The sequence below is a fragment of the Pelodiscus sinensis genome, chromosome 13 (genome assembly GCF_049634645.1).
Source record: "Pelodiscus sinensis isolate JC-2024 chromosome 13, ASM4963464v1, whole genome shotgun sequence".
Classification (NCBI taxonomy): Eukaryota; Metazoa; Chordata; order Testudines; family Trionychidae; genus Pelodiscus; species Pelodiscus sinensis.
In genome coordinates this window covers 120,685-146,719 of record NC_134723.1, presented here as the reverse complement: position 1 = coordinate 146,719, position 26,035 = coordinate 120,685, and the positions used below count along the sequence as shown (strand labels likewise).

At 45.3% G+C, this 26,035-nt stretch overlaps 1 protein-coding gene and 1 long non-coding RNA gene across 11 annotated transcripts in view; one reads left to right on the top strand and one right to left on the bottom strand.

Annotated features, from left to right (window-relative positions):
- LOC142831314 (uncharacterized) overlaps window positions 1-26,035 on the bottom strand; it is an 86,888-nt gene that overhangs the window by 16,206 nt on the left and 44,647 nt on the right. The gene's annotated exons all lie outside the window — the stretch shown is intronic.
- The window catches only part of ZNF185 (zinc finger protein 185 with LIM domain), a 78,226-nt gene that overhangs the window by 15,609 nt on the left and 36,582 nt on the right, over window positions 1-26,035 (top strand). For 4 of the 10 annotated variants that reach the window (XM_006111329.4, XM_075941216.1, XM_006111326.4 and 1 more), the window contains exons 2-10: window positions 2,880-2,958; window positions 5,984-6,122; window positions 11,460-11,498; window positions 12,375-12,446; window positions 13,680-13,760; window positions 14,391-14,471; window positions 17,468-17,551; window positions 18,731-18,769; window positions 20,971-21,054. In XM_006111329.4, the coding sequence (XP_006111391.2) occupies window positions 2,934-2,958; window positions 5,984-6,122; window positions 11,460-11,498; window positions 12,375-12,446; window positions 13,680-13,760; window positions 14,391-14,471; window positions 17,468-17,551; window positions 18,731-18,769; window positions 20,971-21,054 (644 nt within the window). In that variant the 5' untranslated portion in view covers window positions 2,880-2,933. Of the gene's footprint in view, window positions 1-352; window positions 497-2,875; window positions 2,959-5,983; window positions 6,123-11,459; window positions 11,499-12,374; window positions 12,447-13,679; window positions 13,761-14,390; window positions 14,472-17,467; window positions 17,552-18,730; window positions 18,770-20,970; window positions 21,055-26,035 lie in introns of those variants that run through there. The other 6 variants (XM_075941214.1, XM_075941212.1, XM_075941213.1 and 3 more) reach the window with 5 other exon arrangements.

The following is a 26,035-nucleotide window of genomic DNA, read 5'->3' as shown; positions in this document are numbered from 1 at the left end:
TGTACAGTACACCCCACTACATCACAGAAGGATCCTCCTCTTCGATGCAGAGCTTGCCATTATGATCCAGGCTTTGTCATGGGACTCCTGTGACACTCTATCCAGGAATGATTTGTGGAGGCCAAGCTGGAACTAGAACATCTGCAGATGCTATGTAATTCGAGTGTCTGAGGTGCTGCATGGATCCAACTGTGCTGTCACTGAAAGAGGATTCACTTGCCCTTAACCCCAGTTATGCTTTGGCATAGCCATCCCAGGATAGAAATGCCATACTAGAAAAGTCAACTTGTCCTCCACAGAGCCTAGAGTCACTAGCTGAGAATTATCTGGGGAGGCTCTTTGTGTGTTTCAGTGGTCAACGAACCATTGTCCGCCTCAGACCAGAAGGCGTTTGGGCTGGGAGTGCGGAGTCGCAGCAGAGCAGTGAGTGAGGAGTGTGGGGTCTCGGAGGAGGCAGCAAGTGAGCAGGCTGGAGATGTGGGGTGTCGGCAGGATGGTGAGTGTGTGTGCTGGAGGCGCAGGGTCTCAGTGTAAGGTGGGGGGGGGGGGGCACTTGCTTTCAGGCATGGCCTCCCGCTGCTCCCATTGGCCAGATTCTACGCGCTGCTGCTTCCCTTCCCCCAGCTGGAGGAACAGCCTCACAATACGCACTCTCTGGAGGCTTTCCCCAGATCCTGGCTGATGGGAGCAAAGGGGAAAGCCTCCAGGGAGTGCGTATTGTGAGGCCGTTCCACCAATCGGGGGAAGGGAAATAGCAGCACTCGGAGCCGTTTCTGGCTCCACTCCTTCCCTGCGAGCTGGATCCAGCAGGGAGCCTCGGGGCTTCTCCCGTTCCCTCCCCTCCTCCCGGTTTGCCACCGAAATATTTGAATTTTTGAGATATTTTAGTGCTTTATGAGGATAACAGGACAGAGTATTTTAAATTGGGACTATTCCAGAAAATCCAGGAGGTATGGTTGGTGTGTATAGCCTTTTACTGAGGCTCTCTAGAGACAGCTTTCCCAGATACTGGCCTGCCACAGACTCTGAAACACTGTACTCAGTGTGCTTGTAACTTACTGGGCCACAACATGCTTGTCAAGACAGGGCAGGGCTGGCTGGCTGCTGTTGAGTCACAATTGGAAAAACAATGTGTGGGAACCACTACCAGTCTTGCAGTGCCATTCTAATGAGCACCATCAACGTGTTCAAACACCTGTCTGCAGAGCCAGAAATATCAGTGGAATACAATTGTTTGTGATCGGCTCTCCCATATTGAAATGACTGGGAGGACAATGAAGCCTGAAGGATCAGCATTGTTAGGCTATGTCTAGACTACAGAGTTTTGTCTTGAAGTCTAGAGGTAACCTTGCTGAATTGTAGTAGGGTTGGTCAATGTGCAGTTTCAGGCATCAGACCTATGTATTTATTCACACACCTTTTGACATCCATTAGCCCTTCCTTTAAATTTGGGTTGTGTTGTGAAAGTCAGATACAGTTGGGTAAGAGGCTAATAGTGCTGGCTGTGTCTAGGGAGGAGTCCCAAGCAAAATTTTAGGGTTGAAATTCTCATCACTGCTCTGGTCTCTGTACTTGCCATAAAAGACTCCCTCTGCATAAGAGTTGGGGAAGACTGCCCTCTAAGGAGGTTTCTTTATATAGGGAGTGTGATAGTGGTAGCGATGTGCTGAGGATGGGGCAAAGCTGAGGAATTTAAAGTAACTCTGCAGTCCAGGGAGGATGCCTCTAGACCAGTCCAGCATTGCAAGGGTGCAGAGGTGACATAAAGCCACCATAGAACCTCACAATTCTTGGATTGTGAGTTCTTGCTGGATCTTTTTGTGCATCCCATCCTGTTAGCATATTTCTAAAACTGATTTGTATTCCATGGAAAGCTCTGCTTCTTTGTACTAAATGACTGATTTAGCCTCTCATTTACACTCCAGATTCCCAAAAACAGTCCAGTAAATCACTTCTGTCTTAAGGCTATCACTAGAGTTGGTCAGGAAATAGAAATTGCTTGGTACTTTTTGCAGAGAGGGATTTCCAGGAAAATTCTATTTCAAGAGAACCAAAATAATTTTTTTTTAGCTTGTTGGCTGCAAGCCTGCCAGGTTCCCACTGGGCTTATAGACTGCATGGATTCTCAGCTAGGGAGCCATCAAGCTAGATAGCAGACCATCCTGAGGATCTAGTCAGCTTGTGGACCGTGACAGCTCTCTGGAAGTGAGAGCCTACATATCTGTTTATCTGGTTTCATTGAAGCTGTTGATAGAATTGGTGCGTGTTGGTTCTGCCAAATCAGGCAGAGTATTTTTGACCAGCAGTAGCCAGAAGTCTTTCTGATTCATATCTGACTGTTGGGTAGAGCTGGGCACAAAACAGTTTCCTCACATACTCAAGAGTTCAAAATTGGTTCCTATTTTAAATCAAGATGAAAAGTCAGAATCTCAAACAAACTTTGAGGGGGAGGCATAAGGATCTTGCACAAAAAGGGGGTTTTGTGCAAAAAGGAAACGTTCACACTGCACGTTTTTGCGCAAAAACCCCTTGCGCAAAAACGGTTCAGAATATATTATGCAAATGAAGCATGACAAAATGCTAATCAACGCTTCATTTACATTTCCTCTTTCGGCAAAAGCCATAGTGTAGACATAGCCTGTGACTTTTCACATGAATCCATGAGAACAGTGATGGAAAAGTCTTCAGTTGGTCAAAAGAATGAAATAAAATAGAGGGGCAAGTGGACCATCCCATCTCCCATTTCTGCCCATGTGGTATTGCTGGGATATGTAATTCACACTCTAATCCAGATCCTGACTGGAAACCATTTATAAGTGGAGCAATAATTTTGGCTTCCTCCCCCTTTTTGTTTTTTTTTGTTTTGTTTTGTTTTTCAGGTGGACCCATTGCCTTGAATTAGGAACTGAAGTAGAAGGAAATTTGAAAGAACCATGATGTCTCTTGGTACCAGAAAAGGTAATTTATTTTGTTGATCTCTAAACTGCTTTGTAGCTCTCTCCATCCTTACAATCATACTATTTGCTCTGCTAAATTAGCTCCAGCATCATATTACATTTTAGCTACCCCAGTACACAAGCACCCTTCCTGAATACCCAAAATATCCCTCCCTGTACAAACACACATTTCTCCCGCAAACCCCCACCCCCTATGTCCCTACTAGCATTCCCCAAATAATCCTCCTAGCACACATGCACCACCTAGCACTCCTCATATACCCCCTACCTGGACATGTGCACCCTTCCAAAGACTCCCCCAGTATGAATGCATTCCTCCATCACCTCCCCAAATACCCCTCTCAGTATGTACACCCCTTGCTGCACTCCAAATGCCCACAGCACACTCATACCATATCCCTGAAATTGTCCTCAGTATCTATGCACTCTCTCCACAGCCCACAAATACCCCAATACACTTATGCCCCTCCCCAGAATGCATCAAATACCCCGTGCAGTTTCTGCACCCTCCCAAATGCAACCCCATAATACACACATCCCTCCCAGTACTCGCACTGTCCAAATATCCCTCCCAGCACACTCACAGCCTTCCTGAAACTCCCAACTGTACCCCTTGTCCACAGGCAGAGTCTTTGTTTTGGGCATCTGCACTGGGGTAAGCCTAACCGGCTCTGCACTCAGGTTTGTGCTGGTTTAACCACTGTGGCACCGCTTGCACCCCAACTAACAGTTTCACTGGTGTTGGTGCAAAAATTGTGCGTGGAGTAGGCTGAACCTTCTGGCACTTTGTTGCTGGTTTTCAACTGGAAAAGATGACAGCTCATTAGCATCAGGCATTCCTCACACCTTCTCATTTTTCACCTTTTTCTCCTGAGATAACGGTGTGCATGCAAGGGGGGGAGGCATCTATTTTGAAAGGGGATTTTCCCCATGAAAATTCCTATTTACACCCAGCTGTATTCAGCCCCTTGAAAATAGTACTTAGCAATCTGCAAGATCAGCCCATGTTTTGATATCCCCCCCCCCCCCCGTCTAGCTTTCTGCAGCACCTAACACTTTCCCTATCTTCTCCCTAAGCCTTTCTGGAACACCCTGTCCAAGCCTATCATACCTAACCCCAAAACGCTTTCTCTCACCTGGTCTCCCACTGATGCTGCAGCCTTTCCAACCCAGGACATTTTCACATCTCCTGTTGGAATGTTTGAATTAATGTTGTTAGCACTTATTCCAGTGATTATTGTAAGACTCCGGGTAGATGAGGAAAAAGCCAATGGAAAATAAAGAGATTTTTCACTGAGTAGCACTGAAGGAAAAGATCTTATAACAGTAATGGGAGATCTCTGGCCCACAGGCGCATGTGGCACACCTGCCTCTGCCCCCCCTCGCCTCTTACACCTCCTCCTCCTCTCCCTCCCCCTCCCAGCACTTACAGAGCACTGTGAATTAGCTGGTTCCTGCTCCATCCCCACTTATCAGTTGATTCTTGGCCTTCAAGCTCTTGGAGGGAGGGGGAGAAGCAGGGATGGGGCTTGAACCAGCCAATTCACAGCACTCTGGGGATGCTGGGGAGAGAGTAAGAGGGGGGATGGGGCATGCTTTGGGGAGGAGGCAGGGTAGAGGCGGGGTGGGGGTTTGAGGGAAGGGGTGAATTAAGGACAGTGCCTGGAGCCAAGGGGAGGATCGAGCAACCCCTGGCATACTTGAGAAGTGACACTCATTTAAAGCTAAGGGCATGTGTGAGGTGCATGGTGTTGCACACAACATTGAGAGAACCGGATGCTCCCTATGCTTCTTTGTTACTTTTGCTGGCAATTTAATTTGCCCTTAATAACGGATGACCTTGTGTTGAAAAGACATGCTACAGGAGGAGAACCAAGTGTAGTGTATTTATTCTTCTTCTTGTGGCATGGTTAATGCACGTGCCTGATTTTAATCTGGCAGTCCACTGAGATGAATGCTGCCCACTCATTAGCCTTGGTTTTCCATCGCTGTCTTACAGAGATGGAAGGCTAGTGCTTGTGCCACAATCGAAAGGAAAGCCCCATTGTGCCAGGTGCAATGCGCATATGGAGGAAGAAGTAGCAATTGGGAATGGAAAAGTAGAAATGAGTGAGGCAAGGGTGTCTCTTTAGTACGCTAATTTGCGAATGGGACTTATATGTTCTTTTAGATCTGTCCATCCTCCCATTGAGCAAGTCCTAAACTTGTCTTACTGTCAGGTTATAAAAACAATGAGGAGTCCTGGGCACATTAGTGTTAGAGACTAACAGATACATTAGGGCGTAAGCTTTCATGGGAAAAGCCCACTTCATCCGATGAACTGGAGTGGAAGTTATGGGATCAAAAAGAAGTTGCTTGTGTTAATGAAACGAATCAAGTCAGGGTGGAAGTGGGTCATTCACAGCATTTGGTGTGGAGATGTGCATATCCAGAGATGGAATATTCCCTTTGTAATGCATTAACCAGTTGAATTCTTTCGTTGTTTTTTGTGGATACAGACTACCACAGCTACCCCTCTGAAACTTACCAGGTTGCAGAAATGGCAAACCAGGCATGACAACCAGAAACATTTTTTTCAAAGCTAACACTTGCATTAGCTGAGCCTCTATTTATAGATTCAAGGAGGGAGAATGTGAAAACAAACCTACTGCCCATTAGACATTCAGTCACCTGAATATCTTTGGTTCTTTGTTGTAGAAAAACAACTCATTCATACTATGTACTCCTCTTAAAGGAGCGCAAGCAAATGAGCCCTGTGAATTCCAAGAGGCTTCTGTCGGCCAGGGCGTCCAGTATAAAGTGGTACCAAAAACCCAGCTGGCACATTTCAACCGCCAAAGCCTGCATGAGTGGGTGAAAGATTCCATCAGTATTTAGCAGAAATTCAAACAGCAGCTGGCTTCTGTTCCCATCCAACATGGTTTCTGGAGGGGTCTGTTGGTAGTGAGAGTTCTGTCCTTTATTCAACAAGCCCATTCCCTCCATCCCAAACATACCCTAAACCATCTCCTCTTATTCTGTATCAGAAGGCGTTACTCCACCCAATGAAGAAGATCGCAAGAAGATCATCAGGCAGATGAAGGTACGCACCACACTAAAAGAGGATAAGAGCTGGATCCACGCTCAAAACTCAGACAATGAGGAAGAGATGAAGAACAGCCCATTGTAAGTGGAGTTACCACTCCCCCATCCCAGCTTGCTGCCCTCCCGCTTCCCCCCCACCTGAATTCTGTGCTATTTTGGGAAGGTCCCTTTCTCAAACTCAGTGGAGCCATGGGACAATCCCATCAGAGTCAGGCTTTCCCTTAACGTAGTCTGAGGCTTTGTGACTGGCAGCGAACTCACAATTGAATGGACACCTTGCTTGTATTCACGTTTGATAGTTAAATGGAATGACCTTGCCAGGGAATCATGAACCCAGCAGCTTGGAGGAGTTTTTTGTCTCCAGGAGATGGCCACCTGCAAATGAGAGAGGAGCAACTGAATTCATGGAGCCACTGCTGCCCAATGCTCGTGCCCTCTGATTGCTGGCATGGCAAAAAGGAGCTGCAAAGCTGCCTGAAGTGGGCACATGGAGGTTGTCCCAAGTGGGGGAATCCTGGATGCTGAGTGGTGTGAAATCAACACAGCTAGCTCTCCAGTGCCCCCAGCTGTTCCCGGGGCAAAGTCTATTGCATGGAGCTTGGAACCATAGTCACTTACAGAGCCAGTATTTTATTAAGCTGCTTAATGAAAAACAAACAAAACCCTCCCTCTTCTCCAAAGGTAAGGCTCGCCAGAGCTGATGAAACCTGTGTGCATTAGCAGGCTGGCACCTGACCACAGGTTGCTCCATTTGCCCCCCCCCCCCTTCCCCCATTTGGATGATGAAGGTTCTCTGGCAGGGACATTTTTCCCTGCTTGGCCCTGTGGCCCATGTGGGAGGACGTTGATGGCCATGCAGTGTCCCTATCCTGAACACTGACTCTACAGCTCCCAGTAGCTGGGAACTGCAGCCAATGGAAGCTGCAGGGGTAGTTCCCCTCCCTCCCCAGGATTGCAGGAATGTGCTGGCAGCATCCAGAAGTGGTGCTGAGCCAGGGCAGGCAGGGAGTCTGCCTTTGCTTGCTACCTACCTTTGACATTGCAAAGGAGTACACAAGAATAAACATGTGGCTGCTTTGGGAGGGGCATTTTCAGTGCTTCCTGCAGCTGAAGGAGCTGGTTTCTCTATAGCGCTCCCATAGCTGGAGCTGGTTTTCCCTGCAAGGGCCAGTGGAGCTTGATCTCCCACCCCAACCCCATAGCTGGTGGAGCTCACTTTTTGTCCCAGCAGTCATAGGATTTGGATCTCCTGTGAAATTGGCAGTGTTCACCTAGAAGTGAAGGAGGAGGCATGGAGTCTGTTGCTGTTGAGGTTAGGGGAGAGCTCAGGAACTATGGTAATGAGGGTGATTGAAGTCCCTTGGCTGGTTGGCAGGTAGGTGGATAACATTTGTCAGCTCCCTAGGGCACTATCTGTCGTCTTATTCTGTTTATACAGTGCCCAGCCCAGAGGTCCTGGTCTGTGACTAGGACTCGGACCTGCTACTGCAGTACAACTAATTAATAGGTCAAGATTTCCAAGCATGTCTAGTGATTCTGGTTGCCCAACTTGAGACATGTTAAAAGGGGAGAGGCTTTCACCGAAGCCCAGATCCTCGAGGGTATTTAGGCTTCCAATTCCCACTTAAAGTACCTCGAGGACTTGCACCCCAGCCTCTACATATCACACCCTTTAAGGTATCTCAGGTTGAGCACCCAAACATCGAAGCACCTCAAATGACTAGACGCTTTGGAAAGTGCAGTGTGGCCATCCCTGTGCTGCTTGTCCTCTAGTCCTGCCCTTCAATGTCAGACATTTCTGATTCAGTATTTCACAGGTTCTTATGTCAGTCATAGAATCATAGAATAATAGGACTGGAAGGGACTTCAAGAGGTCATCGAGTCCAGCCCCCCGCCCTCAAGGCAGGACCAAGCTCCGTCTACACCATCCCTGACAGATGTCTATCTAACCTGTTCTTAAATATCTCCAGAGAGGGAGATTCCACCTGTCGAAGCAAAAACACGCTCCTCTGTGTTTAGGCAGCTAACAAACAGCTTTATTAATTAATAAAGCACAGCATGAGCCAAACGTGGTCACAGCAGAGCCGGGCCCAGTAAGGCTGCTAATACAATTAATCCTAGTATCTTCATACCCTTAGCCAAACAGTCTGACGTCAGGGCATCCAATTACAGAAGTCCTCAATTAAATTTGGAAAAACAAAGCCTTATCAACAAGATGGCGGACAGGTACGAGGGAGTACATCTCTTGTCCCAACCAGTCCAATTAACACATACCAATAGCCCATCTTGTAGGCCTCTTCTCACGGGGTGACAGAACGTTCACTCTGGTCTACGTGCTTGAGAGAAAAGCTGAAATGGTTTCTGATATACAAGATGGCTTCTAGCTAAATATGAAAATGGTTTCTACAGCTTTTACACACCACCTCCCTTGGCAATTTATTCCAATATTTGACCACCCTGACAGTTAGGAATTTTTTCCTAATGTCCAATCTAAGCCTCCCCTGCTGCACTTTAAGCCCATTACTCCTCGTCCTGTCCTCAGAAACCAAGAGGAACAAATTTTCTCCTTCCTCCTTGTGACACCCTTTTAGATATTTGAAAACCGCTATCATGTCCCCCCTTAATCTTCTTTTTTCCAAACTAAACAAGCCCAGTTCATGAAGCCTGGCTTCATAGGTCATGTTCTCTAAACCTTTAATCATTCTTGTCGCTCTTCTCTGTACCCTTTCCAATTTCTCCACATCTTTCTTGAAATGTGGCGCCCAGAACTGGACACAGTACTCCAGCTGAGGCCTAACTAGTGCAGAGTAGAGCGGCAGAATGACTTCACGAGTTTTGCTTACAACACACCTGTTGATACAACCTAGAATCATATTTGCTTTTTTTGCAACAGCATCACACTGTTGACTCATATTCAACTTGTGGTCCACTATGACCCCTAGATCCCTTTCCACCATGCTCCTTCCTAGACAGTCGCTTCCCATCTTGTATGTATGGAACTGATTGTTCCTTCCTAAGTGGAGCACTTTGCATTTCTCTTTATTAAACCTCATCCTGTTTACCTCTGACCATTTCTCTAACTTGCTAAGGTCATTTTGAATTATGTCCCTATCCTCCAAAGAAGTCGCAACCCCACCCAGTTTGGTATCATCTGCAAACTTAATAAGCGTACTCTCTATCCCAATATCTACATCATTGATGAAGATATTGAACAGTACGGGTCCCAAAAAAGACCCTTGAGGAACTCCACTTGTTATCCCTTTCCAGCAGGATTTAGAACTGTTAACAACAACTCTCTGACTACAGTTATCCAACCAATTATGCACCCACCTTATCGTGGCCCTATCTAAGTTATATTTGCCTAGTTTATCAATAAGAATATCATGCGAGACCGTATCAAATGCCTCTAGGTATATGACATCCACCGCTTCTCCCTTAGCCACAAGGCTCATTATCCTATCAAAGAAAGCTATCAGATTAGTTTGGCATGACTTGTTCTTCACAAACCCATGCTGGCTAGTCCCTATCACTTTATTACCTTCCAAGTGTTTGCATATGATTTCCTTAATTACCTGCTCCATTATCTTCCCTGGGACAGACGTTAAACTGACCGGTCTGTAGTTTCCTGGGTTGTTCTTATTCCCCTTTTTATAGATGGGCACAATATTTGCCCTTTTCCAGTCTTCTGGAATCTCCCTTGTCTGCCATGATTTTTCAAAAATCATAGCTAAAGGCTCAGATACCTCCTCTATCAGCTCCTTGAGTATCCTGGGATGCATTTCATCAGGATCTGGTGACTTGCTGACATCTAACTTTCCTAAGTGATTTTTAACTTGTTCTTTGTGTATCCTATCTTCTAAACTTACCCTCTCTCTGCTTGTATTCACTACGTTAGGCACACCTCCAGACTTCTCGGTGAAGACCGAAACAAAGAAGTCATTGAGCATCTCCGCCATTTCCAAGTTTCCTGTTACTGCTTCTCCCTCCTCACTAAGCAGTGGGCCTACCCTGTCCTTGGTCTTCCTCTTGCTTTTAATGTATTTATAAAAGGTCTTCTTGTTTCCCTTTATGCCTGTAGCTAGTTTGATCTCATTTTGTGCCTTTGCCTTTCTAATCTTGCCCCTGCATTCCCGTGTTGCTTGCCTATATTCATCCTTTGTTATTTGTCCTAGTTTCCATTTTTTATATGACTCCTTTTTTATTTTGAGATCATGCAAGATCTCCTTGTTAAGCCAAGCTGGTCTTTTGCCATATTTTCTATCTTTCCTACACAGCGGAATTGTTTGCTTTTGGGCCCTTAACAACATCCCTTTGAAATACTTCCAACTCTCCTCAGTTGTTTTTCCCTTCAGTCTTGCTTCCCATGGGACCTTACCTACAAGTTCTCTGAGCTTATCAAAATCTGCCTTCCTGAAATCCATTACCTCAATTGTGCTGGTCTCCCTTCTACCTTTCCTTAAGATCATGAACTCTATTATTTCATGATCACTGACCCCTATACGGTCTTCCACTTTCAAGTTCTCAACTAGTTCCTCCCTATTTGTTAAAACCAAATCCAGAACAGCTTCTCCTCTGGTAGCTTTTTCAACCTTCTGAAACAGAAAGTTGTCTCCAATGCAGTCCAGAAACTTATTGGCTAGCCTGTGCCCCGCTGTGTTAGTTTCCCAACATATGTCTGGATAGTTGAAGTCCCCCATCACCACCAAATCTTGGGCTTTGGATAGTTTTGTTAATTGTTTAAAAAAGGCCTCATCCACCTCTCCCACCTGACTAGGTGGCCTGTAGTAGACTCCTAGCATGATATCACCCTCGTTTTTTACCCCTTTTAGCTTAACCCAGAGACTCTCTACACAGCTATCTCCTACGTTCATCTCCACTTCAGTCCTTTTAGCATGTCACAATTTGCAGGTTCTAACCCTATCTGTCAAAATTCCTTCTGGGTCCTCCAAGGGAGTGTTTCCCCAAACGCCTTCTCCAGCTGAACCATGGGCCTTTTCTACAGACGGACATTGAAATGTTAGTGTTAGTGTGACTCTGCTGTTGTCTGAGAGGCAATGTTTCCTTGATCCATTATCCCTTCATGTCTATTATATCTGTGGACTTACATTTGTGGTAGGAGTTTAATGGAGTATCAGCACAATTTTAAAAAAAGAATTAGATTCCTGAGAGAACCCTTTTTTAGCACAGCCTTAAATAGTGTAAAAACCCTTTTTGGAGTGATTTGTACACAATAGTGGCTATATGATCTTCAGAGGAGGATGTGAAATAGCATCATGGATTGCCACTGTTATGGCTTAGGACAGCACCAGAAACTCTGATCCACTGACAACCTTGCATCCTGTGGGTATTTCCCTGTAACACTTGATATTGTTGCTCCTGTTTCGTGCTTAAGAGTTTTTATTTCTGTTTCCTGTGTAGGTCGCCAGGTTCTAAGCCTACCTCCGGTTATCTCATCAGGTTAGTCTGAAGATCCTCATCCACTGAGTTAGCAATTCTGGGGCTGCAGGTGACAAAGGCTAGAATGGGAGAGGATAAAATGGGGGAAGTAGCAATGTCACCTGGGTTTCCATTCTGGTAGTGCCTGACTGTGGGATCCCCTGTGGATAGACATGTTTGGGTACTTGCTAAGCAGAGCACTGGCTGCGATGGGAAATCAGATCTCCTAGCCTGAGCAAAGAGGTGGTTATTTGGTAGGTGAAGGTATCAGGAATTTCCTCCCCTGTCCCTTGTAAACATCAGTGCGCTAGAAATGCAGAACACTGTGGGATTTACCTTCCATTGCAGCACTGGCTGTTGATCAGCAGTGGGCTTGGTCTGACAGAATCACGGATCCTGTATCGCCACACTCCCAAGTTCCCATGGAAGTTGGTTTTAAAGTGTTGACAACCATGGAATGTTTTCAACTGTTTCTAATCTAACATCTGGCCCCTAATATGAGAGATCAGCCCTTGCAAAGCCAAAACGTGAGGTGTATTCGCTTCCTCTCTCAATTCCACTAATCCTTTGGGTGCTGGACGAAGCCTGTATACATTCAGCATCTACAGAGCCATCGTGATTCATGGAATACACAGCTAGGCAGTGTCTCCCCATCAGGCTATACAGGAGCCATTGTAATAGACCAAGATCATAGTCATAGTGGTACTGGAAGCAATGAGAGTCCTGCAATCTATGTGGTAAATTTGCAGCCTAATAGATTAGGTGGGGAGACAAATTTGGGGCTCATGTTAGCATGATTCTCTCCTTTAGGATCTTTCTCAATGGCTCTCTCACCCTTTCTTCAGTCTACCTTCTAAGATGGCCCTGCATGTAACTACAGTTCTTCCCTTCCTATAGGGGGGTGTTCACTAGGACCATCGACAAGACTCCACCCAAGAGGACCTCCTACTCCAATGGCACACAGAAAAGGTTTGTTCTTCATACAAGACCTGCTTGGGGTTTTGGAATCTTCTGTATATGCTGGTGCCCAACGTTTGATTTCATATAAAGCCCATAGAGTCCCACAGATTTCCATTAAACTCTGGTGGATCCACTCCAACCACAGTCCAGAGTTCAAAGACAATTAAGCTTTTAATAAAGTAGAGACTTGGACACAACCGGCTGCATTTCGAGTACATTCAAAACTGCAAACTGTGATCCCAATTCTGAGGTTTAATGCTATGTCTAAACTGAACACATTGTGGCATGTAGTAGAGAGGTTCATTTTGGCCTCCCATTGACCTTTGAGGAGATTGCCAGAAGTTGTCTGGAGTGGGAGCATTTTAAAAGTGCCCTTCTTTTTTTATCTCTGGGTGCTTGTACCAGAAATCGGGTGCTGATTAGAGCTCTTTGGGGTATGTAAGAACCTTAAGAAAATGTCCATGCTGGTTGTGATGGGCTCGGTCACAGAGATCCCTTTGAAACTGTCCCTTGATGTGCCGAAATACCACAGAGCTCGCTTGCCTGTCCCCTGGGGTGTCCAGCCACCCTGTCCTGCTGAACCAGACTCTCTGGTCTCCTTGAACAATGGCACAGAGTTGGGGGTCACAACTCACAGCAGAGCAACACAGACACTAAGATTAATTCAGCTCTGGGAAGACTCAGTCAAAGGGAGCTGACACAACCCCCCGGTTCAGAGCCCAGGTGGGACCAGAACCCCAGATTAATCTTTCTTATTCTGCATAAACTTTTATACAGGGCAAGCTCATAATTTGTTTGTCTCCTTTATCAATGAAAGAGTGAGATGCACAGCTGGTTTCCCTCCTCCAGGTAACAATTATTTACGCTGGGCTTAATAAGCAACCAGGATTTTATTAAGTATAAAAAGTAGGTTTTAAATGATAACAGATCAAAGTAAGTTACTAAAAATTAAAAACAAAACATGACAGATAAGCTTAATATGCTAAGAAACTTTTTACAAGTAAAATCACACCCTCAGGTTCTTTTAATCAGCTTTTTTCAGAGAGTGGACCCTGCAGTCTCTGACCAGGACAACTGAAAGAGACAATGTGCTCTCCATACAGTAATTGGCATGATCTATTAGGTCATTCACTTCCCCCTCCTCTTTTGGAACATTCTCAAATTGGCATGGGAAGGAGTCTGGTAAACGGTCACAAGGTCATGAGTGTCGCATTAATGAACAGAACTGTGTGTTATCTGCAGTGCTGCAGCTCAGGCACAGAGTTCCAGTCTCCCCTGCGTCTCCTCTGGATACAAGATGACAACTGAGGATTACAAGAAACTGTGAGTGTACCTGGAGAAGAAGTTCACTGCTTATCTGTGCAGTTGCCTGCATGCTGGAGCCACCTGCTCAGCCAGTCTGATCACTCAGCTTGCTGAACATTCCTCTTGCCCTTCACTTTAAAAGACATTACTGCCTGGCATTTCCCTGGGGCTTAAGAGGTGCCTCGCCCTGGTACTGGCCTGCATGGGGTGAATTTCACCCCTAGGTAATCCCTTTTGAGACAGGAGCCAGAGGCCTCTAAACTACCACGAGGGATGATTGCTTTGCAGTGTTTGTGGCCTGTCTGAAAGCAAGAAATGCAGAACTCTCATGTAAGGGTCTGCTACCTGGACATGGTCTGACATTTCTCGCTCAGCATTCAGAAGTATCACATGTTGAGGCTCAAGTTGTAAATCAGAAAAGTGGGACAGAGATTTGTTTTCACCATGGCACATGGAAAACGAAAGTGCCTCTCACATGACTGAAGGACAGACTTTTAGTGCCCTCCTTTAGATGCTGCACTGACATCTATCCCAAAGCCATGTCATCTGCTTCATCTGTGCTCACCTGGCTAAGGCTGTTTCAAAATCTGTTATCCAGTGCCCATTGCTTTAGATTAATATAGCTCTCCTCTTTTCTCTTGGATTTAGGGCTCCGTTCAATGTCAGGCAAACATCAGTGGAGTCAGATGAAGAGGAACAATCTTTTTCCATAGATGAACATAAAAAGAGGTACAGACTGTTGCAGCCTGTATCATTTCATGCAGGGACTCAATGAATACAATGGAAAATACCTTTACATCTTATCTACCAGCATCATGTGTCTCAGGGTTATGAAAATTTTAGCTGAGCCATTGAGCCTGACCGCAGTCAGAACAAAAATGCATTTTTATGTAGAGCACATCAATGCCTCAGGTCTAGGGCTCCTAACGGAATATAACAAAAAGTCTGATGTGATTCAAAATGACAGCATGGCCCAGCTAATTTCCTGGCTAGTGAAAGGAGATGGGGAACCCATCAGCTACATTCTGTCCATGTGAATGGAGGGAAAGAATGGTGTAAAGATTCAGAAATATCTAGGGTTGCCAGGTGGTTTACCAAAAATACCGAACACCCTCCTTCCGCCCCCCCCCGCCCCCCCCCCCCAAAAAAAAAAACACCAGGGAAAAAATTCTGTTGAGGAAAATAAAAGGAAAGCAAAAAAACAGCATGGCCCCTTTAAGAAAAGTCCTTAGTCTTTCTGCTGGTGGCCATCTTGTTTTCTTGATTGGAGCCAGAAGGCAGCTTCCTTGTGGAACCAAGTAAGCAGGGGAAGGGGAGGAGGGCTTGGGCTGGGCCTGGTTGCTGAGTGTGTCATAGGGTTGCCAGGTGTCCGATATTTTCGCCTCCTGTCTGGTTAAAAAAATCAGAAAATACCGGACATTTTAGGTGTCCAGTATTTTCTGAATTTTTTAACCAGACAGGAGGCGAAAATACTGGACTGTCTGAGCCAATTCTGGACACCTGGCAACCCTAGAAATATCCTGGGAATAAAGTGAGGACCTCACTTTTTGCAACTAGCTCCACAACTCTAAACCTGAACATTTTTGCATTTGGATCCACATTCAGATCTGAACTTCCATAGCTCAGGTCCAGCTTTAGCTTTCACATCACTTCCTCTGTAATGTGGGACTTGCTGCAAAACAGCCTCAGAAGCCGCAATCAGAGTTCATGATACTTGAAATAATATTTTCAGAAGTGCCTTTTGGGACACCACTCCTACCCATCCTGGCTAATAGCCATTGATGGACCTACGCTCCATGAATTTATCTAGTTCTTTTTTGAACCCTGTTAAAATCTTGGCCTTCACAACATCCTCTAGCAAAGAGCTCCATAGATGGACTGTGGTGTGTGAAAAATACTTCCCTTTGGTTGTTTTAAACCTGCTGCCTGCTAATTTCATTTGGTGACCCGTACTACTTGTGTTGAGAGGTAGTAAATAGCATTTCTTTATCTAATTTCTTTATACAGTAATTCCTCATTTAACACTATAGATATGTTTCAGAAAATGATCGTGTTAAGTGAAAACGTGTTATGCGGGGTCAATTTTCCCATTGAAAATAATGGAAAAGGTGGGGGTCGTGTTTCAAGCGGTGGTGTCTGTTGGGACCGGGGCATAAGGTTGGGGGAGAAAGGGGACTGGGTTACAGCAAGGAGGGGAGATGTTTGGCTCTCGAAGGGAAGGAGAGGGGAGGGAGATTGGGTTGGGAGTATGCCCCTGTGACGGGTCTGCCGGGACCCGCACTGCGTCTGGCGAGGTGGGAGGGGTCGCTGGGGAATGGCGCGGCGAGCGGCGAACCCTCCACCGCTTTGCAGGGAGGTGGGGAAAGCCCCGCACAGCTGCTGGCAATGGGCTGGCTGGGAAAAATCGTGTTATTCCGGGGACGGTCGTGTAATTAAAAAAACATCCCTAAAATAAATCGTGCTATCGTGAAAACGTGTTAAGTGGGCACATGTTAAATGAGGAATTACTGTACCAGGAAAAACTTAAACAACAAACAGTCTAGTAGCACCTTAAAGGTTTACAAAACATATAGATGATATCATGAGCTTTTGTGGACGCAACCCACTTCTTCAGATGACAGTAGTGAAGGAAATTTCTTGGGTCTGGACTTCCTACACTCCGATCATCTGAAGAAGTGGGCTGTGCCCAGAAAACTAATGATACCATCTACATGTTTTGTTAGCCTTTAAGATGCTACTAGACTATTAGTCTGTAACAGGAAAAACTTAAACAACAAACTTGGCTACCCCTCTGCAGTTATTTATACCAGTCATGATTTATAGATTTCAATCATATCTCCCCTTAGCTATCTCTTTTCCAAGTCGAAAAGTCCCTGTATTAATCTCTCTGCATACAGATGCTATTCCATACCTCTAATAATTTTTGCTGCTCTTTTCTGAAGCTTTTCCAATTCCAGTACATCTTTTTTGAGATGGAGTGACCACATCTGCATGTAGTATTCAAGATGTGAAAGTACCATGGTCTTATAAAGAAACAATATATTTTTGTCTTACCTGTCCCTTTCTTAATGATTACCAGCATCTTGTTTGCTTTCTCCATTCTGAAAACTGGCCATTTGTACTTTGTTTCCTGTCTTTTAACTAGGTATCAATCCATGAGAGATCTTCCCTCTTATCCCATGGCAGCTTACTTTGCTTAAGAGTCTTTGGTGCTGGACCTTGTCAAAGGCTATTTAAAAATCTAAGTACACTATATCCACTAGGTTCCCCTTGTCCACATGCTTGTTGATTTTTTATTTTTTAAGATTCTGGTAGAATGGCAAGGCATGATATCCCTTTACTAAAAACATGTTGATTTTCCCCTGTCATTTATGTTCATCTATGTATCTGACAGTATTTTTTATTATAGTTTGAACTAGTTTGCCCGGATTCTGTTTGTTTGGCATATTTCACCCATAGCACAGAGCTATAGACATACATGGCACAGTATAAATAGTATGAAGCCTGGATTTGATATCTGGCTACCACAGGGATGGGTACAGAATGAATGGACAGAGAGGCCATTCTCTCTACCCTTGGCTCTTGCTTGATTTATGCTTTTTTTTTTTTTCAAGTGAGTCTCTGATACAAGCCTTCAGTGACTTGTTCCACTTCAGTCCCCTATCATTTCAGCCTCCTTTTTCCCAGCCCCATCACTGGAATGTGCTCTCTTCCTTTCCTTCCAGGGCAGAGGCAGCCAACAGTGTACTGAGGCGCACAGCGAGCAGGGAGCGCTCTTATGTCCTCTCTGCTGCCAAGAAAAGCAATGGGTGAGTCTCATGGGAGGAGAGAACAGAAAGGGCAACTATTAGCAAGTGTCTTCCTGGGACTTAATGGGTCTGATCCACTGGATGCAATGTGAGTCTTTCCATTGGCTTCTATGGGCTTTGAATCAAGTTCTGAGTGAAGTCCAAGGACTTGCAAAACTGGGCACATTCATTGAAGGACCTTCAAAGTGTTTCTCATCCAAGAGGAAAAGGAGACAAAGCAAAGAAACATAGCCCAAAATCTTTGAAAAAACATGATTCCTAACTGCCTAGAGCCCACAAGACGTGTATTTTTGGGCCTGGCTGCTCAGAACATCCCAAACACCTGCTTTCTCCCGCCCAGCTTTATTGAACCAGGGAAAGAAGGCGGGGGGGGGGCCGAAGGAGCTTGTAAACATTAGCATAGGCCACTCCAATCATTCATGAAGAGATTAGATTCCAAGCAGGATTTGTGTTCAGTTCATATAAGCTCCTTGGGGCATGGACTTTCTTTTATCATATATTGTGAGGCCCTCATCTCACCTGGAGTTCCTGTAACAGTAGTTGTCCAACTAGGCAAGAGATGCTGCTGGTGGAGGAGGCTCCTCTATCCGCCTCTCACCTAAGGTTATAAAGATCAGTTCCACTGATCAAAACAACATTGATCTCCCATTGATGAGTGACTAATGTTTACAACTTAGAAAGCTAACTCAGGGTGACACAATGAGGTGACAGGGAGATTAGCAGTACCTGTGAGGTTATGGGAGAAGCCAGGAAGGAATGTGTCACAGCAGTGACATAAAGTGGCATAATTCACACAAGGGCAATAGGATAGTGTACTTTGCACTGATTTAGAATTCAGCTGGTGTGCAAAACAAATGCCATATTATGTGCCAAGGAAGAAGGATTTTGTGTGCAGCAAGAAAAAACTACTAAAAGGAAGGTGTAAAATAAGAGGTGGTGACTTTATTTTGCACCTGATCAGAGGCTGCTTTCACTGCTTAGGTGTGTAAGTCACATTGATTTTTACATACCCGCTCACTGCTAAATCTGTGTAAACTGTATTACGTGACCCTATATGTAAAATAACTTCTTCGTGTCTGTTGCATTTATCTCACCACCTCTTATGAGAATTGCCCCCATGCCAGGTCTGAGTTTGTCCACTGGCTTTATATAATCTTTGCTTTTGCACCTCCTTTATAGAAGCCCAACTCAAGAAGTATCACCCTTCATTGCCAAGAGGTAAGTCATGGATCTCTGCCCCTAAAATTACAGTAGAGTCCTCTTCTGTGCTACCATCTCAGTGTAAGAGTTTTTACTAAGGACTAGGGTTGGAATTTCCATTTGGTGTGAAGTTAGAGGCAGGGAAAATGGCTAGATGGGTTGGACCGATCCATTTGGGCTGACTTATACTAGCACAGGAAAGCTCCTAGTGGGATGAACAAAGTGACTTAGGCTATGTCTACACTGACATTTTGGCAGTACATTTTGGTTTTGTTCAGGGATGTGAAAACCACCCCTCTGAACGACAAGAGTTTTGAACAATGAAAAGTGCAGGTGTGGACAAGGCTTTGTTGGCGGAAGCTAGGCGCTCAGTCATAAAGCTACTTCTCCTCGTTGGAGGTGACTTTGTATTTTCTTCAGGAGATAGTGGCTACATGGTGCACCTCACCACGGTGCAGCTTTCGTGGTGTAACCGTGGGTGGGCTAGACTTCACTGGGAAACCCCACTTCCACAGCAGTACTGGAGACCCAGAGTTTAGTCTGGAGGGAGTTTCAGCAAGGATGGCCCAGTGTCAGCCTCCCTACATTCAAGTTCCAAAAGAAACTAAAGTAATGAATTTAATTAAATAACTTTATAAAATGTTATGAAGAAACAAAGAATCGAATTCTTACACAGAGCACAGCTATTTTAAAACCCACAAATAATGTCTCTCATACATATACATATAGTAGCCCAATGTCTGTGACTCTGTAACGCTGACAGGCTGGCTGTTGCCTCTGGGCGGTGCTGTTGCCTGAGTCACGTCCTTCGCCTCCCACCGTGCTGCTCGGCTGACTTCTGCGCTGCTAAGCCAGGCTGCCACGGGGGAGCAAGCGGCCGTTTGGGCTCCGCGGTCCCCCAAGAGAGAGGCAGGAGGGAGAGGAGAAGAGGGGGAGAGAGGCAGGAGGCAGAGGAGAGCTGAGAGAGATGGCGGGAGGGGGGGAGGCGGCAGGAGGAGGAGAGAGAGATGGACATGGAGGAGAGACCCGAAAATCCCATCTTATGATGGGCTATTGGCTAGTAATTACAATAAACATAAAGTGAAAATTGAACAGTTCAATCCACATAAATACAGTAAGAAAAGGCTGAGAGGTCCCAAGAGCTTAGATTTAGTTCACCAAAGTCTGTGTGCGCCTCAGATATCAAATCTGCACCATATGCTGAGTCTGAAGTGTTTCTCCACTTGCTTGTAGGGAATCCTCAGTTGGAGTCCAGACAGACTCTTCCTCTGCTATGGTCACTGGTAGACAATCAGCTCACTGATAAACTAGTCGGTTAGCTCACAAGTGAACAGCCTTAAAGAAACCCTATTACAAGAAAATACCAAAAAACCCCACATTTGAGAATAACAAAATAGAAATGACTCTTCCCCATTGCTACATTTACAGAGGAGCGGAAGAATCACAGGGACTGAGAAAGTGAACTAGATCAGTTTGACTAAAATCAAAAAAATATTTAAAGCAGACAATTAACACACAAGTTATTTCCCCTCCTAGCTCTAAGTAGCATTGCCCTGATCCCTGGCAGAGGGTTAACAACATCACTATCTGCTGCAGAGTAAGGAGCAGCAGCCAGTTCTCTGCTCCTGGTTTAGCTTCTTCCAGCTCACACAGGCCTTAGAAAAGCATCTGCCCTGCCTGCTTGCTCATGAAGTGTGACCCCAAACTACTGGGCCCAACTCCAGAAGCTTCTGGGTAGAGTGCTGAATCCGCCCAGCAACAGTAACACTCAACTCGCTCCTACCTCTTCCCTCCCCGACAGGGAGCTCCCTATTAAGTACATGGGTTACTGTGGCACAGCTGCACTGTTGTAAGGTGTGAAGTGAAGACATAGCCCTACATATTGAATTGGAAGATGACAATTGTGGATTGTCAGGAATCCTGGAATTAGCGACTTCCTTTCCTCTCTGAGAAGAGATGGGTCCCCGCAGTCATCACCATTGGGCTTTTAAATTCCCAAGGGCAGTCAGTCCCACACAGAGAAATGCTTACCAGGTGAGGGTAAGGGCTCAGTTAACATATTCATTGTGAAGTCCAACCTTAGTGCTCCAGGGACTGAATTAAAGTTTGGCCCTAGGATGAGCAGAGAGAAATTCTTCAGCATGAGGGGAGACACAATAAAATGTTTGAACAAATGTGTGTACACGTGTAGAATGTGTCTTTATTTTTCATCCTGAAAGGGTTGAGATTGAGGAGGAAGGAGGACCACACATGCAAAGTCAGACCCTTCCAGCTTCGTCGCGGTTCAGTCCTGGTGGTAAAAGGTAGCGTCCCTGCCTCTGGATTACTTTGTGTGCATTCGGATGGGGTCCATTGTCAAGCTTGTCTTCCTGTTTGACACTGAAGATAGTTGCTGGTGAACGGTGACAGTCTTTCTGACTATAGTTGATGAGGAATGGTTCCCAGAAGAGTTTTACTAGAAGAAGCACCAAGGATGGCCATGGTTGGAGATGGGATGCTGGGCAGCATGGGCCAGGGTTCTGAGGTGACACTGGGCATTTTATTTCTAAAATAGTTGGCTGGCTTACATGCTCAGGGTCTAACTGACCACCAGACCAGCCAATGGGGCAAGGGTGGGGTCAGAGGATGTAGTTACCTTGGGGCCCAATGATACAAAAAAGCAATGTGCTCTGCGCAGCTGAGGGATGCCACAGGTGGGAAGGGGAATGCTATGGTTTGCTCCGAGTGGCACTGCGAGCTGACAGCCGCCAAGCCCTTCTGCCCAAGACCCCAACCCTTACCAGGAGTGCAGTACCTCTTTCTCCCCTCTCCCCCCGCCTCCAGTCAGCATATCTGGAGTCATGAAGGAATTCTCTCCCAGCTAAGCTTGGCAGTGACCTTGGATGTGTTTTGCATTGCAAAGATGCAGTTCACTTGCCAGGATTACCTGGGTATCTCACTTCATCATTTCCCTGCCACTGCAGGGGCTTGGGCACCAGTGCACTTCAGTCCCTTCTATTCTCTGCCTATTGCAGGTAATAGTCTAGCTTTTTGTGGGTGTCTCTTACTTTGTTCTCATTCTGGACTTAGTGTGTGGGTGCTGGGTGGTGCTGGTAGCCTGCATTCTATGGGAGGTCAGACTAGAGCAGGGGTGTCCAAACTTTTTTCAAAGAGGGCCAGATTTGATGAAGTGAACATGCGTGAGGGCCGACCATTGTGCCTGACATTCTTTGAACCATTAAAATTAAATGCAAATGAACTATTTTATGCAAAGTTTATTGCAAACGGCATACTTTTCATTTCGTCACATGGCTGACAAATCTAAACAGGTGTTAAATCACTCTGCCTTTCATATCTGAAGGCCAGATGAAAAAAAAATCCAGGAAGCTGAAATATGTCAGGAACATTGTAAAGTACATGACATATTATTGGTAATAAAGGTTGTCTGTCAACTTTTAAGTTCAAAAAATATGAACAGGAACATAACACCAAGTATACATGTTGTGTCCAAATATATTTAACTGATTTAGACCAACTGACATTAACTGAGATTTTACAATGTATTCATCTCAATACATATGGATTCGTTGGGGGCCATAAAAGATAGATATTGCCAAATTACCTGTGGGGCCGTATTAAACCGGAACACGGGCCACAATTGGCCCGCGGGCCGGACTTTGGACATGCCTGGACTAGATGATCTAGTGGGCCATTAAACTCTATGATGTCCTTGGCTTTTCCTGGGGCAATGCAAACTTCCCCCAGTGCACCATTATTTCTCTCTGGTCCTAAAAGGGAAAGAGGAGTTCAATCTCTATGGCCCATTTAGTCTTCATGGCATCTCAATGAGGAGCTCATCTACCACAGTGATAAGTGATATAAATTCTAGAGAGACAGACAAGCTAAGAAGTCAGTGCTAGTTCTGATGGGCTCACCAACCCTTTGAACAGCCATCAGATGGTAACAGTTTTCCTAATTAGCAGCCTTGGCTTGATGAACTGAGTCAGTTCTCTAGCTAATTATTTCAAGCCCACTAAGCCAACTGCCTTTTGTTGAACTTTAAAGTAAATTAATCTACCCTGACAATGGTAGCATAACATAGGTCTGATCTGCAGGACTAGAGCTCTTTATTAGTTTTCAATTGACTTTTTTTTTAAACCGTAGTAGTAAATGTCACCCTAACTTCTTAAGAGCTCTGTATAAGCTAAAAGCTTGTCTATCTCACCAACAGAAGTTGGGCCAGTAAAGATATTACCTCCCCCATTTTGTGTCTCTAATACTCCGGGACCAACATGGTTACAACACTGCATACTTTAATTTGAAACATCCGACAAACATTGCACTGAAAGTCCACCATTGTACAAAAAGGGTCATTATAACTGTAAATGAGCTACTGTACTCAGATCCAATGACCAGCTCCATCCAATTTAAAAGAGCTGCAGTGTCAGCCTTCTGCAATCTGTGTTGAGTAGAAAAAAGTTGGCTATGCTGATGGGCCTCAGAGGAAGTGGGAAAGAGTAAAAGACTTGTGGAAGGGGAGGCTTGTCTGTCCTCAGAGGGGAAAAACACGGTGATTTCCCCATGGTCTTTTCCAGTTTAGAATGCTGCTGTACCTTTCTCTTTAACAGGGATGTTGTTCCAGATACAAGCGTTGTTTGCATTTCTGCTGTTCTTAAGCCTAGTGGCTATGGACAACAGAGAATCCAGGAGCTATAGCCTTTCTGGTTAGAGGACTGTGTCTGCGGGGATGAAGTAATTACATCATTAGGCGATGATGTATTCTCATGACAATACCGACGAGGAGTCCTGTGGCACCTTATAGACTAACTGAAGTGTAGGAGCATAAGTTTATGCTCCTACACTTCAGTTAGTCTATAAGGTGCCACAGGACTCCTCGTCGCTTTTGCAGATTCAGACTAACACGGCTATCCCTCTGATACTTGATCTCATGACAATAGGATCCAGGACTCTAACTGGAGTTTCTTTGGGAAATATTTCTCTCTCGTATCCCCATCCCAATATTTCCACCAGGAAAATGATTTATTTTATTTAAAATGTATTGGATTTTCACCTAAATACTTTCTGCTTTTATTTATTCAGTGACCCCCTTCCTCAAAGAAATTGAGTGACATTTCACATATTTTTCCTGAAGAAAAGTTGTTGAATCAAAAAAATATATGTTCAGTTAATACAGTTAGGCAGAAAACTTTCTTGTCATCTGTCAGGATTGTTCCCCACTCTGGCACTCTGAGAACAGAAGGTGGGGGTCCGCAAGAGATCTTAAAAATACCTTGCCTCTATAGGCTTCTGCTTACAAAAACTCCCCAAGATCACAGATTCACTAGCCCTGGGAGATAGGCTGCCACCATCAAGTGAACTAAAGCCCTGAAAAACAGGACAAAACACTTGGAAGTTCTTCCTGAGGGGTAGCCCTAAGCTCTTTTACCATAAGAGAGCTTGAAAAAAGAAAAAAAATCACAGAAAACAAACTTCAGTCTCTGATAGCTACCCTCTCAGTCTAGGCAGGCACATACACAGATCTCTTGTTACTTTTCAGGACACAAATATCAAATCATTGCCTTGAAAAAAGGTAATTTTTGTTAACAAAACAAAAAGATATAGTTAACAAAACATACTTGGTTGCTAGGTGTTAGTACGACTGAGAAGAACAGATTAAAACACAAAGAAACGTCGTCTCTTTGGGATGCAGTTTAGATACAGTGAATGGGGAAGGGAAGGCACATGGATTTCACACAGCAAAGGTTAACCAAACAACAAAACAAGAAAATAACCTGATCACAACTAATACACATTTCCCCCTATTTACTCACGATCCCTTCACGGTCCAGTCCATTTCTATGCCCAGTATTCTTTGGAGACATGGTAGACCTGCCTTGATTTAAATCATTCTGTTTCTCTCAACTCCTTGCTTAACCCACAAAGAGAAACGGTAAACATTACCATTCGAATTTCAACACTATCATATATCATATCTCATTTTATATATATATGTGTATATATATATATATATATATAGTAGCCCAGTGTCTGAGTCTGTAATGCTGAAATGCTGGCTGTTCCCTCTGGGGGGCGCTGTTGCCTGAAATGCTGGCTGTTCCCTCTGGGCGGCCAGTGCTCCATAGGAAGTGTGGGGCCCAAATGACTGCTTGCTCTGCTTGCTTCCCCGCGGTGGCCCGGCTGAGCAGTGCAGAAGTGAGCCGAGTGCCACGGTGGGAGGGGAAAGGGAGCGGGGCGGTGATGTGCGGCGTGACAGCGGCTCCAGGCCCCGCCCCCTGGCCATGAACGACCCTGCTCTGCCCCGCCCCCCCTTTGCCTCTTGATGTGGCGCTTGGCTGACTTCTGTGCCGCCAGCCAGGCCACCGCGTGGGAGCAAGTGGCACAAGCGACCGTTTGGGCTCCACGCTCCCCATGCAGCACAGGGAGTGCGGAGCCCAAATGGCTGTTTGGGCTCCGTGGTGCCCCGAGTGAGAGGCAGGAGGGGGAGGAGAAGAGAAAGAGAGAGGCAGGAGGTGGAAGAGAGCTGGGGGGGGGGGGGAGGCAGGAGAAGGTGGAGAGAGACCGGAGGAGAGACCTGAAAATCCTGTCTTATGATGGGCTAATTGGCTAGTATTCCATTGGTTCTTCTGACTCCCTGCCAACACCCCTACCTACCTGAGTTTAACCAGTTAGTCACTGAGTGCTGGCCAGCACTCGTCCTATGCCTCACACCACCCCTAGCCACAGCAGCAAGACTCAGGTGTTGTTAAGGCTATTCCCCACTCTGGCTCTCTGTGTGCAGAAGGTGGGGGCCCACAAGAAACTTTTTAAAATACCTTCCCACTAAAGGCTTGTGTTAAAACTCTCCAAGGTCACAGATTCCTGCCACCACCCAAATGTAAGGCCCTTTTGAGAACCCAGTAAGGCACACTTGGGAATTCCTCTCTGTGAGGTGCACACAAGCTCTTTTAACCCTCCCTCTAGAGAGAGATTGAAAATTGTAATTTCTTTTAGTAGTTTTGCTTTGGAGTCTTAAGCACATGCACATAGAACCTTCCACTTTCTAGTACGCAGGAATCTGATCAGGGTCTTAAAAGGGTTGTTTTTTAATCAATTAACAAGACACTTATTGAAACATTACTTGGTTGCTAGGTGTTACAGAGCAACTAAAAAAAAGGATTTAAACACACAATCGCTTCCCAGGGATTCAATTTGGAAAGTTACAGTGTAAGGGAATAGTTATGTGTGTTCCGCACAGAGAAGTTCAACAAACCCCAAAATAAAGAAAATATCCTTATCACATCTGAG